This window comes from Leptonychotes weddellii, chromosome 6 (genome assembly GCF_054177405.1).
Source record: "Leptonychotes weddellii isolate Sample4059 chromosome 6, ASM5417740v2, whole genome shotgun sequence".
NCBI lineage: Eukaryota > Metazoa > Chordata > Mammalia > Carnivora > Phocidae > Leptonychotes > Leptonychotes weddellii.
Window position 1 is genome coordinate 28,742,244 of NC_138374.1, and position 13,315 is coordinate 28,755,558.

General features: G+C 46.4%; 1 protein-coding gene across 4 annotated transcripts in view; it reads left to right on the forward strand.

Moving 5' to 3' along the window:
- Positions 1 to 562: 562 nt before the first annotated feature.
- BLNK (B cell linker) overlaps positions 563 to 13,315 on the forward strand; it is a 75,143-nt gene continuing 62,390 nt past the window's right edge. For 2 of the 4 annotated variants that reach the window (XM_081823733.1, XM_081823734.1), the window contains exon 1: positions 564 to 799. In XM_081823733.1, the coding sequence (XP_081679859.1) occupies positions 753 to 799 (47 nt within the window). In that variant the 5' untranslated portion in view covers positions 564 to 752. Of the gene's footprint in view, positions 800 to 13,315 lie in introns of all 4 variants that reach the window. The other 2 variants (XM_081823732.1, XM_081823735.1) reach the window with 2 other exon arrangements.

The following is a 13,315-nucleotide window of genomic DNA, read 5'->3' on the forward strand; positions in this document are numbered from 1 at the left end:
TCTCTGTATTCTTCAGACCCAGGAGAGGGCTGGTCACCTGAATAAATGTAGTAAGTGTGCATCTTCTTCACAAAGACGAGCAGGGTTTTCTTGCTGGCCACAGGGATGTGTGCCCAGACATAAAAGGAACTGTCCCTCTCATTTTCCTCCTCCCTGACCTTAAACTCCCTTCTGCTCTCTAAATGATGGTACAGAAATGCCATTTTGGTATCACGGTTCTTTAAGTGGAAAAGTTTATCCATGTATTTATGCAAATGAGCAGAAAGTCCCAAAGAGACCTTCTGATGGAATTGATTATTCTGCTTTTCCTTGAGCCCAGGAAGCTACTGGAGACAGAATGACACCTGCTGAAAACGGACTATATGTGTTTGAGACAACAGGAAGTAGTGACCAGCCAGAAGCCAGTCCTGGTCTGGTTACAAATCTGGTTATAAAAGAAAGCAGCTGCAAAGAAATTTGCATGTCCAATAGGTTTCACTATTAAAGTTTACACAACGTGGAGTAATCAGCCAAGCTGGCTGGCTACCCAGATCACATGATTATGTAGAAACATGAAACTTGACTATGTGCTCGAGCAAGTTTTACTTCTCCCTAGTGTAGGGCGTTTGCCAGAAGCCTGCACTCTCGGAAATCAGACTCAAGTGACTGGGACCCTTGAGATCAAAGGCTTACCATGCTTCTCCCTAGGAGGGCCAGGGACTGCTGACGTGACCACTGACTGTTATTCGTGGCTCTTATAATTAACAAAAAGAATGGACAAGCTTAATAAAATAACTGTCCCTGCCAGTCAGAAGTTGAGGTAAGATTTTCCCCAATCCAATACTTCTCCTTCTTTTGCTGCTTCTTCTTCTCCTTTTTTTAAAATGCTCTTACTGCATGTGAGAAATACTGAAATCCTGGAATACTTTGCTAGTTGGAAGGCAGTGGGTGGCAATTGCTATAGGGAAGTAGACTGAGTTTTTAAAGAAATATGTAAGAACAAGTGGGCTTATTCTAGCTGGCTTTTGCCTTTGAAAGATGAAGGTAGAAAATTCTGGAGAGACAGTAAAAAAAAAAAAAAAAAGCCAAGGGCTGAGATTCTACTAAAGGTCAGCTTTCGGAGTCTGAATACAACAAACTAGCCTAAGAAAGGGTTCGTCTAATCTGAATCCTTAACTATTTCCTTGTGGATTAATGTTGAATGTTTAATGTTAAGGAATGTTGTAACCGTTTGTGTTCATTGTAGTTGTACTATCTCTTATTTATTTTGTGGGTGTATATCACAAGTGCTTGGGGACATGAGATCTATTTTTCCAGTGTTCTTATATCAGTATAATAATGATCTATAAAAAGCCACTTAGAAAGAAAAACCCACAAGTGGCCCAAGGAGCAAGAGTCAAAAAACTCCTCTGAGCTACGGAAAAGACAATGTCCCAAATTTTGATTTTGAAGATCTTTTTTTCTCATTGTAACAGTATCATAGTTTTTGAAGATTGGAACTTTTAAATGTTCAATGAGTGTTTTATATTCCAGCTACCATTTCAACTTCAGTTTTTCATGGGTGATGTGACACATGTAGCAAGTCCGTTTTCACAAACAATAAGGTGCCAGAGAATTAGAGATTTTGAGGCGAAATGTAAGAGAAATGAGTCTGGAATTGGCGGCGAGACTGCCCTTCACAGTGAGAGTACGGGTCTTACACCCGGTAGGTGCTTGGTAAATGGTGGTTTGAAATGAACTGCTGATCTGGGACGGGTAAGCTCTGTTGGCTTGGTCAGCCATTATCAAGGGCGTGTTGGTGAGTGCTGTGGTATGACCTGCACCAACAGGGGACAAGAAGGTAGCTCAGTCTTTCCCTTGGTCTGGAGTCACTACACCCTCATGGGAGGGGGGCAGGTGAATCAATGAAAGTAGTAAGGGACTGAATGAGTGTAAGAAAGGAATTGGAGTAGCCAGGAAATATTTCACGGAGAAGATACTTCAAGAGCTAGGTTTGAGAGGTGGGTGAGACAAAAGTAGTGTAAGAATTGGAGGAAAAGCAATGAGCTGGGAGAAAGGAAATAGAGAAACTGACACTTGGGGCTGGCCTTGAGCACAGTTTATTGCTGGGATGATGAAAGTATTCTGTCCAACATAAACTATGGAGTAGGGTATATGGGACCAGAAGGTCCTGATAAAGTAGGATGTGTAGGGTGGGGCCTGCTCACAAAGGACGGTGAGGGCTCTACCCATGGGGGGTTAGAGAATGGTTTATAGGGTTAGAGATGTCATGGGTGACAGGATGGACTAGAGGGGCAGGGAGCTGGGGGCAGGGATATTCTGTAATGGGGGCAGTTCAGGAACCCGAACATCTAGCATTATGGGCCTGGACTTGGGACACAACAGTGAGAAGTGAAAGGAAAGGAGCAGTAGGAAAGACATGCCAAAGCAACTAACAAGGCATAGATATTACGGCTTCCCTCAAATGAGCAAGAGGGTTTCACAAAGTCCTTTCCAAACATTCCATAACCTGGAGCTATAGGAAGTCTTAGAACCCCTTTTAGGAAATCCATATGGGAATTTAAATAAAGAAAGGCAATAGAACCTGAATCACTTTATGATCCGCCCCCAGCCCCCTCGGAACAAAGTGCAGCTTAATCCCAGAGTGGTCAATAGGCAAGATGCAACCATAGATTATAGGGTGGGAAACCAAAATTATATCGTGGATAATCATACCCTACACTCATCTGCTTAGGCAGAAGTAACTTTTTTTTTCCCACTCGGTTACTCAGTTGTCTTTACAGAATTGGCCTGTTTTGGTAAAATATGCACTGTTGATGTGGAACTTTTCAAAGAAATGAAATTGTAAACACAATGGACTTGAAGCACCATCTTAAATCTTTTCTGTAATTAGATGGGATGACGAGGAATAAGGAAATGAAGTCTTTGATCCCTGTGCTTTGCATCCTCTGTCCTGACTAGTTAACACCAGTTCAGAAGGTTGCCTAACTGCAATTATTTGGCACCAGGTGACAGTAGAAGTGAAGAGCTGTGTTTATATTCTTAGGTTTATCAAAATTTATATGAGGATTTGCATAAATTCTTAGCCACAAAAATAGAGAAATAGTGAGTGTCCATCAAGGGCATTTCATGATCCTGGCACATTAACAATTATTAGCTTAAAAATGGTAGTCATTAATATCATTGTTATTCTTTCTTATAAATTCCATAGGGGCACAATTGATACCATAAACATTAATCTTGATAAAATTTATGTTCATTTCAGTTCTTCTTTTTAGCTCTTTTGGTTGTGTTTCTTGTGGATTGTGACACCTGCGGCATTTAGCTTTGCAAGGGCCGTAGACATGACAAACACCCCTCCTCTGCCTTATTCTAAGTGGCTAATACAACTGTTGAGCACAGCAGAGCCCTGTTTTGGGTGTCTGGGTGTCTCGGCTAGGCTCTCGCTTGGAGATCTAATTTCACAGGTTCTGGGACATGACTTATCTTCTCAGGTCTTGGAATCCTCAATTGGAATTTCCAGTTACTTGATTTTTCAAGTTCAGTTCTTCAGAGACAAATTCACTGGGGTGTCTGGCCGGCTCAAGTGGTAGAGCATGTGACTCTTGATCTCAGGGTAGTGAGTTTGAGCCCCATGTTTGGGTAGAAATCACTTTTAAAAAAAAGAAACAAATTCACCTTCTTTTCACCTTTCTGCCACTAGCTCCTTCTCTGATATTCCCTGTTTCCATCAATGGTATCATCATCAGCCCTAACGCTGGTTCATCCCTGTCTGCACGTCCATTCACCTCCCACGCCCTGTAGTCTTTCTTTTATGATGCTTCCATATATTCTATATATGGCTTTCCTGTCACATCATCCTGGATAGGTCCTCCTCTCCCCTGTGTCCCCCATCTACAAAATGAGGAGTTTGGACCAGACAGTTTCCAAAGTCCCTCTCAGCTCTGATGCTGTGTGATCCTTCAGGCATGGAGACCATTCTCTGACCCCACTCTTTAGAGATGGGCAGCTTTTAAAGATTTTATCCCAAGGCCCTCAGGAAACATTTCCTGATTGAATCATCAGTCTTTGAAAGCTGTCCATGCCTAGACAGTGGGGTCAGAGAACACAACTAGACAGCAGCCAAGGAGGTCCTAGACGTCTGGTTGCTGTGATGTATTTAGAAGGACAATGCAGTTGGAGCCCAAAAGGGTTGAATTTTAACTGCCAGTTATTAGCTATGGGTCCCGAGGAGGTCACTCAGCTTCTGTAAGCTTGTTTCCTCAAAGGTCAAATAAAACTAGAGATGCCTTCCTCACAGGCTCATTATGAAGACCAAGTAAGACAACATGGGCTGAAGGGCCCAGAATGAAATCTGCCTCATGGTCAGTGTAACAAGTAAATAAAAAGGAAACACAATAATCAGTACTTCAACCCACACATCATGAATGACCATTTGGTGTCTCTCTTCCTACTCATGGTAATGGATCCAACCCCCTTTAACTGGAGGGGCAAGCAGAGCAGGGAGCTGCCCAGGGGCTCATGGTGGAGCAGCTCTTGAATATATATGTGTCTGGGAGCATTTCTCTTCTCATTCTTTATAAGCTTAGGGCAAAGGCCAGGGGTAAAGTGGGAGGGTGAAAAGAAAGCACAGCATCTAATGGTAGAGATAAGACAGACTTTCCAGGAAGTACTTCTCTTCACACTGCCCAGCTGCGTTATGTCAGCTGAGAATCTGCTCACCTGGGACATCCTGTGTCACACCAATGGACGGAATCCTCAGACAAGACCTCTTTCTCCTTGTGGGCAAGCTGACTGGAGCCACATTACTAGAATTTGCTTAGTGTTTGTAGCTTTCGGGATCATCAGCTAAGAAAACTCAAGGCACTTTTCCTCACCTACTCTGGGCATGGTTCTGCCAGGAAAACCCGAAACCAGAGTCCACACGTCCAAGGCACCCTCTCTCCTGGATCCAGTGGTTGCCTGCGTGCCATAGCTGAACAACCCCCTTCTTTTCATGCAACTGGCCTCCCAGTGGGCTGCGATACACTTAATTAGGTTTTCAAGAACCGAACCACGATTACATTGCAGCCAGGCCTCCTACATCAGTGGACTGGAGGAGTCTGGGCTGGTATCAGATGCTTCAGGGCGCTCGTTTACAGATAGTCTCTTGATTTTTCCCCCACAGATGACTAACCTTGTCTGTTCGGTGGAGAATTTACTCTTTGGTCCATTTTCAAAGAGGATCTTACTACTGCCCTCATGCAGTAGCAGCAAGGAATCTAGGCTTGTCAAAGAATATGAATAAGAAAAATTGAATGGGGGTGCCTGGGTAGCTCAGTCAGTTAATCGTCTGCCTTCAGCTCAGGTCATGATCCCAGGGTCCTGGGATCGAGTCCCGCATCGGGCTCCCTGCTCAGCGGGGAGCCTGCTTCTTCCTCTCCCTCTGTTTGCCGCTCCCCCTTCTTGTGTGTGCTCTCTCTCTCTGTCTGTCAAATCAATCAGTCAATAAATAATCTTAAAAAAAAAAGAAAAATTGAATGACAGCTTGCTGCAGGGAAACAGAGCTCTCAGCGGCCTTTTAGTAACCCTTAGAAGCATCCTTCTGCTGCCCTCCCCGAAGGCATGGCTGCATCATTTCGATCAGTGCTTCTCCACCAGGGGCACTTTTGCCCTCCAGGGGACAATTGATTGTCACCATTGGGGGGGTGCCACTGGCACCGAGGAGGTAGACTCCAGGGGTGCTGCTAAACATCCTGCATTTACAGAGCAGTGGTCACAGTGAAGAACTACCTGCCCCAAAATGTCACTAGTGCGGCTGTTGAGAAACTGATTCAGACCAAGTAAATGCATCCTGTCTGGCACTGGAAGCGCTTCTTCATTTGTCTGCTCTTATGGAGCCGGTATGCAGTCAATGTTTAGAATATGTCATAGATATCTTTGCAATTGATGGGCCTCTGCTCACTGGGCTGATTTTCCTCTAACCAGGATGGTTTGGGCGAGGGGTTGCCAAGGAGAAGGGCCAGAGGTATTTGGGCCTATATTTCAATGAGTTGTTGTTTTAAAAAAAGAAAAAATTAGCGTCAAACGAAACTACCTACGCGAACCATTGGGGTATACGTTGTTCTCTCCTAGGCAGAGAAATAAGAGCAGGAAGGATCTCCAGACATAAGGTCATCTTGGAATAGTCTCTGTTTCTACCTCTGTAAGCAAACTGGGTAAACCACGAGTGGAAATCCTTAGAGTTGGGATAAAAAGCAAATTAAGTGATAACATAGCTCTTAGGCAGTCCAAGGGATTATGGAGCTGATCCTACAGCCAAACTCTGAACAGAGGTGGATATGCTGTGCTGGTCCTAGAGCAGAATGTGTTGTCCTGAGGTCCATGTGTAGAGCGTTATGGGATAAAAGATCGAGGGGTGGAGGGGAGATGATCTGTACCTGTCTGCCCTTTAACCGTCTTCTCAGTCCCATGTGAAGATCCTGCAGCGGAGTCTGCGCGGCTCAGATCGGAATAGCTCTGCCATCCCCTGGGGTAGTTAATGCTGTTGCTGTGGTAGTCAGCCTTTCTTGCCCGGTCTCTCCCTAGGGCCACGGGTGTATATTTTGTGAAACTGATGGATGGGTGTTGAGGAGGCAACTTTTTCTTAAAAGAGTTTACGCCCGCTCTATTGTAAAGTAATCCTATATCCAGCCTCCTGCGACTCTTTAAGTTCATGTCGCTCTTATGCAGAGGTGAACAGTTTGCCTGACTCTCTTACGCTATTGGAAACGGTGAGAGGATAGGTATGCGGGGGGCTGCCGTATGCGGTAATGTCAGATGCTCAAGCCTCCTGGGTGACCCTAGACCCTGCTTCCGAGCCAAAGGGGCGACAACGCTCTTGCCCCCTGTAGATGTGACCTTGCCAAGGAAACCATTTGAGTCAGCTTACCCAGACTCTGTCTCTGTAGGATAGTGGTCTGAGGGGCTGCCACTGTTTCCCCGTCAGACACATTATGTCGTTGGCTTTGTGATTCCCATCTGCCAGCCCCCCTTAAATCTCACTGACCTAGGGTCATTCTGCTTCTTTCAGGTGATCTTGTGTCTATTAGCTCAGGGTTATTGATGTCTAAGCCTCAGGGACATCTTTAGTTTTCTCATTGCACACACTTGCTGGACTTCCTGGGCCCTCCAGGGACCAGCCCAGGATCAGAGGTTCAGAGGATGGCACATCTGTTGCTCCAGAAATGGGCCCTACCTGCTGTGGGGTAGAATTCCAGCCCCCGCGTGAGTCTCGCCTCCAGATCAAGGGAGAGGTGAACCCTGAAGTGGGACCCCGGCTTGCAGGCTTCTGGGTCCCGGGGCCTCAAGGCTCCCAGCACGTTGTAGGGAAGTGGTTTTTGTGCCAAGCTCTGATGCCGGCTGTGCAAACCCTCTCTCGGGGAGTCATACCTCGGGTCCATCGCTTCTGCTGTGTGTGAGCCTCCCGACTGGCTCGTGTGTTCTCATGCCCAGTTGTACACACATCCGGGAGCAGGCTAGTCTTCCTTCCCAGCCTGTACCGTGTTCTCCAGCTGAGGGCTGGCTGCTCCCACGGAGCTCCTCCTGCAAGTCCCTGCTCCTCTGGGGTGGACCCACATCCTCCTGCTGGTCCTGCCTCACCTCCCTTTTGAAAGGACGTCCGCGGGCAGCTTATTTTCGACTTGGTGTGTTTATAATCCTTTAACAGCATTCTGGTCTCAACCCCCAAGCAGGCCATTTTCCCCAGTCCCTCGTGGCTCTTTCAGGGCTTGCTTCAAAAGCCAGACCAGGAAGTGGCTTAAGGAGCATGTTGCTTCTCCTTGATGAGCCACACTTCTCTGGTGTGGCCACTTTCCTGAGAAAGTATCGCATTACCCCAGGGGCGTCCTTGTCTCCCAGCAAGCTAGCTCTCGCTTTTATCCCCACCGTGGTGGGAACGTGCAGCAGAGAGCCCTGAGCTCCTGAGATGAGTGGTCATGCAGCCACACAGGCCCCATGCTCCCAGAGACCCTGCCTGGTTTAACGCTCTGCTCTTGCAGTCCTACAAGTCTTAATAATTTTGAACAAGGGACCCTGCATTTTCAGTTTGCCCTGGGCCCCAGAAATTATGTAGCCGGTGCTGGCCACAGGTTCCCTGAGCCTGCTCCCCCTGCTCTATGCAAGGACGCAGACATCATCAGTGGGGAAGCTCCCACCAGGTCACAGAGGTTTCCTGGCAAGCACCTGAGAGGTCATCTCTTTAGCGCCATTATTTTGGAGGCAAGAAAGCTGAGGCCCAGAGAGGGGAAGTTACTATCCAAGCTCACACCAGCAGAGCCTGCTCCAGAACCACATCTCCCTGTTCGCCTCTGAGGAGAAGGGAGAGCTCCCACCCACCCCCCTTTATTAACCCTGTGTCATTTACTGGCCAATAAAGCTTAGTCTAGCTTAGTCTGTATTCTCTATTTTCCCTAGGTATTTTTTTTTAACTAAAAGGCAACTATTCCGCTGGTGAGAAACCCCAGTGAAGGCCTGCAGAACCATGCCCGTCAGGATTTCAGGCTTTGACGTGTCTCCTGGTCCAGACTTGAATTCCATGCTGACCCAGGCACGTCTGGTATCTACAGATACATATTTTTCAAAGAACGCTCCCACAATAGTTTATGTCAACTGAGAGGGAGCTGTAATTATAAAGAGAAGAGTTGATTTTGCACATAGACTGAGCATAGAGGACCAGTGTGGCATAATTGAAGAAAGGTGTTTTTGCTGTACTAGAAAGAAGATGATCTTTGAAATCAGGCAGGCCTGGGTTTGAACGCTTCTCTGTACTTCCTAGCTCGTGGTCTTTGAGAAGGTCACTTAATCCCTTTTCACCTCAGCTTTTCCATCTGGAAAGTAATATCCTATATTATAATAATATACAACATAATACGGGTGTTGCAGCAGTGAATGTGTTAGACAGAGAGGAAGAGCTCAATGGATACTTCCTTTCCCCAAATCCCCAGATTGTGTCATTGGAGAGGCACCCACGTGGGATAAGGCAGTGTGTCTCAGAGTCCTGGTTCAAAATTAAACCTCACGAAGGGTAATAGGTTAAGCATAAAGGCGCTATCCATACCCAATGCCCCTGCGGGCTGGAGGGCAGATTGCTGGGCTCTTGTCTCCCACACAGAAGTGGCTCAATCAACAGTTTTGGGTTGAGAGAATGGAACACTGTTCAGGAAGAGACTGGTGATAAGAAGGAGGGAAAGGTCGGAGGAGGGAAACCATACCTAAGCCAAGGGAGTTGGGGGTGGGGGGCTGTGGCTAAGGGTGTTCCTTGGAGGGTGGAGACCTGAGCTCAAAGGTGGAAAGAAGTGTCCTCCCCATCCAATTTGTTATTTTTGCTGTTGACTTTTTAACTTCACTGGGTTCAAAGTGTAAAAAGCTGCAGGTGGAAGAATAATCTCTTAAACACGTGAAGCGTCGTAATGTCCACAGTTGATCCCCGGCAGGAAGGAAACGGTCATTTTATTCTAGCGCAAACCACTATGATAGAATAAAATACAAACATGAGAAATATACTTTCACGAAGAAAATGTCAAATGTAATACCAAATCCTTGGAAAACTGGGGCCTCAATGTCTATGTGACTATTTTGCCTTTTAAACAGTCTTTACGGCCTTTTCAGGGTCAAAGTTCTTTTTTTTTTTTTTTAACAATAGAAGGTCTTTTCATTTCCTATCCTCTCCACATTCAAAAATGATCACATTGCAAACCAGTTACAGATGACTGGGCCTAATAACCCTGATGAATGCTGAAAACAACCTCTTGACACGATTAAAACAAAAGCAATTTCGGCAAATAACTCCAAATAAAATGGGGGAAAATCTGCTTTTTTTTTTTAAAGATTTTATTTATTTTTTCGACAGAGAGAGACACAGCGAGAGAGGGAACACAAGCAGGGGGAGTGGGAGAGAGAGAAGCAGGCTCCCCACCAAGCAGGGAGCCTGATGTGGGGCTCGATCCCAGGACCCTGGGATCATGAGCTGAGCCAAAGGCAGATGCTTAACGACTGAAGCACCCAGGAGCCCCGAAAATCTGCTTTGAAACTGCTAATGAGGGGCGCCTGGGTGGCTCAGTCGGTTAAGCTTCTGCCTTCTGCTCAGGTCATGATCCCGGGGTCCTGGGATTGAGTCCTGCTGAGCAAGGAACCCACTTCTCCCTCTGCCTGCCGCTCCCCCTGCTTGTGTGCTCTCTCTGACAAATAAATTAATAAAATCTTTAAAAAAAAAAAAGAAAAAAACTGCTAATAACCATTTTACAAGTACAAGGTTTCCTTTTGGGGTGATGCAAACCTTCTGCAACTAGGCAGTGATGGTGGTTGCGAGCATTGTGAATTTCCTGAAGGCTGTGAATTTTTCATTATGTGTATTTTACCACAATAAAAAAAGTGATAATGAAATTATTTTCCATGCTTACCATAGAATACTATATTTCGGGGGCCCCTGATCATATTTTTGTTTGACCAATTAGATATTGTTTTGAAGTGTTTTTAAATGTATTATTAATAAGCACTTCTGGATGGCTTTTAAGAATTGCAATGCTTCTTTCCACTTCAGTCCCTACACCTGATATTCCCCAATATCTCTTTTACTCAGATCTCAGTGAAATGAGCTTAACTGAGTCTAATTTTTTCAAGGTATTGGAAATACTGTCCCTCAAAATCATTCTTTACTCCCTGAAAATATCTTTGCTTTTAGATGGATGGCCAGACAAGTGGGTGACAATATTATATTATACTACGTAGACATAGGCAAGACTCATTTTTTTTTCCCCATCAAGGTTAATCTTTAAAGGAACAAGCTCAAATTCTTAAAAACACATTCCTTCTCTAGCATCACGCAGGCTTAGGTTTTCGGCATTTTCCGAAACGTGATTAGAATTATGTGTCACATCGTCTTACAGATTTATTATTTGGGAGTTATCAGTCCCACATGGTAATTTTCATGCTGGTGGAGGAGAGACCGTGAACATGGCAGAATTTCTGCCGTGTGCACCATGTTAGAACCAAGAGCATACCAAAGCTGAGCATGGTGACAGGATTAAATAACATGACCTCTGGGGACTCTTCCAAACAGACAGTCTGTCACCTGTGGATACAGGAGCCTCCTGGAACTTTTTTGAGTTTTGCAACCTTCTTGTGTATCATTTTGGGGAAGAAATTTCCCTTTACCCAAGCCCCTCCCTGCTGCATGACTGGCTGAGTGCAGGGACCAGCAAGGTTGCCTCGGTGCTCAGAGGAAGGAAAGGGCTGCATCCTTACAGGCCCCGCAGACCAGGAAGGGGGAAGAGCTGTGACAGATTATACTGTCACACCAAGTGGCAAATCTTCTAAGAACTTTTTAAAACTAGTGTAGCGTATTTTCCTTGCCATCTCATCAGGATGCCACGTCCCACGCCTAGCTGCCTCTGATAGGGTAAAGTGTGTCACAATTCTGTTTTTTTAAAGGATTCAGGGTATTAGTAGGATCATCCCTACTCCTGCTTGTGCCAAGTCAGCCCAGTTTGTGTCTGCTTATAACCCAGATCAGCAGTTCAGACACGCCGAAGACGACCACAAAATATTTGCAGATCTCAGTGGGAAAAAGAAAGAAAGAAATGGTAGAGTGTTTGGAGAAACTTGCACGTTACTTTCTCTGGTTAATGGCTGGTTAAGAACCCTGACAGTGAGATGCTCGCAGGTAGGGGCACGCAGTTCTCTACTCCAGGGCTCCTAGGTGGTTTTTCTGACTAGGGCGCTGAGAAGGGACTCATGGGGACATGGTGCTCTGGTGAGTCCAGCCACTCTGGCTCTCAACATGGCCCAGACTCCAGAGGGCCCCCAACCACATTCCTGCCCTCCCCTCACCTGCCTGCACTACTCCCTCCCACTTCTCCTACCACCTGTCCCTTCCTCTTTGTTCTCTGCCCCTCCCTAAAGACCGAACAAGACCCCTAGGAGCCCGCACTCCCCTCTGGCAACAAGTCAGCTCTTGGGGACCAGCAGCAGGGCAGTAGTGGGGCACATGTGTCCCCAGTAAAAACTGCTTGGTTGGTAGAGGGATTGGATGTCTTCTCTAGGGACAGAGAGACAGAAGTGCCCAAAGAAGCACGTGCTGAAGCCCACCACAAGCCCACGTGAGGGGTCAGGCTGAAACAAGCCAGCACAGGTTATCCAGGGCTGGTTGGGAGCATGGGCTCTGGAGTCAAAAGCCCTGACTTTTTTTTTTTTTTTTAAGATTTTATTTATTTATTTGCGAGAGAGAGAATGAGAGACAGAGAGCACGAGAGGGAGGAGGGTCAGAGGGAGAAGCAGACTCCCCGCCGAGCAGGGAGCCCGATGCGGGACTCGATCCCGGGACTCCAGGATCATGACCTGAGCCGAAGGCAGTCGCTTAACCAACTGAGCCACCCAGGCGCCCTAAAAGCCCTGGTTTTCAATCCCAGCTGTCATTTACTAAGTGTAGGACCTGGGGCAAATTACTTAACTTCTCTGAGCAAATATTTTCTCATCTACAAAAACTGAGATCATCACAACCATGTGAATATACAATGTCTATGTGAATCCAGTAGAGATCTAGACACTTAGAAGTAATGAAGATGATCCATCTTATGTCATGTGGTTATCTTTTCACCACAAGAAGCAATGAGGATAATAAAGGACCTACCTCACAGGGTTGTGAGGGCTAGCTGAGGTAATGCGTGCAAAGCACCGGGCACATAATACATGTGTGTATTCTCACACAGCAGGCTTCTCCTGCTGCTGCTGTTGATGATCTGAGTCTGACACCGGCCCTGCTTCCTGGGCTTGCACTGTAACCGAGGCACAAAAATGTAGAACAGTCCCTGCCATGGAAAAGCTGACCCTCTGGCAGGAGCCTCCAGCAGTGTGTGGAAAGGGAAAGAACAAGGTGTGATGGAAAGGACTGGGGGAATCTTTAGCTAATCAATCTTGGGGCAAAGGCAACATTTCTCTAGAACTTAGTTTCCTCCCTTATAACAAGAGGGGATTGACCCAGGATATTCCTAAAGTCTTTCCCACTGCCAAGTATCTGTGACTACCTTAATGATAGGTAAACCTAGGAGTCGGAGTTCCCAAGCTGTATGGTCTGAGACAAGCATCATGATCTCTCTGGGCCTGAGGATCTGCATCTGGGACATGGGTGTGGGGGGGTTACCTCCGCCTTGGGAGGCTTCCTCCACCATGGAAGGGGCTGTCAGAACTTCCGTGCCATCTCCAGCGTGGACCCCTCGGCTGCTGAATTTGCAAATCTAAACATAGCACCAATGATAACACAGGAAGGAGCGGCATGAGGATGCTGAGCCGGGACTAGAACCCTGAGCTGGGACTAGCAGAG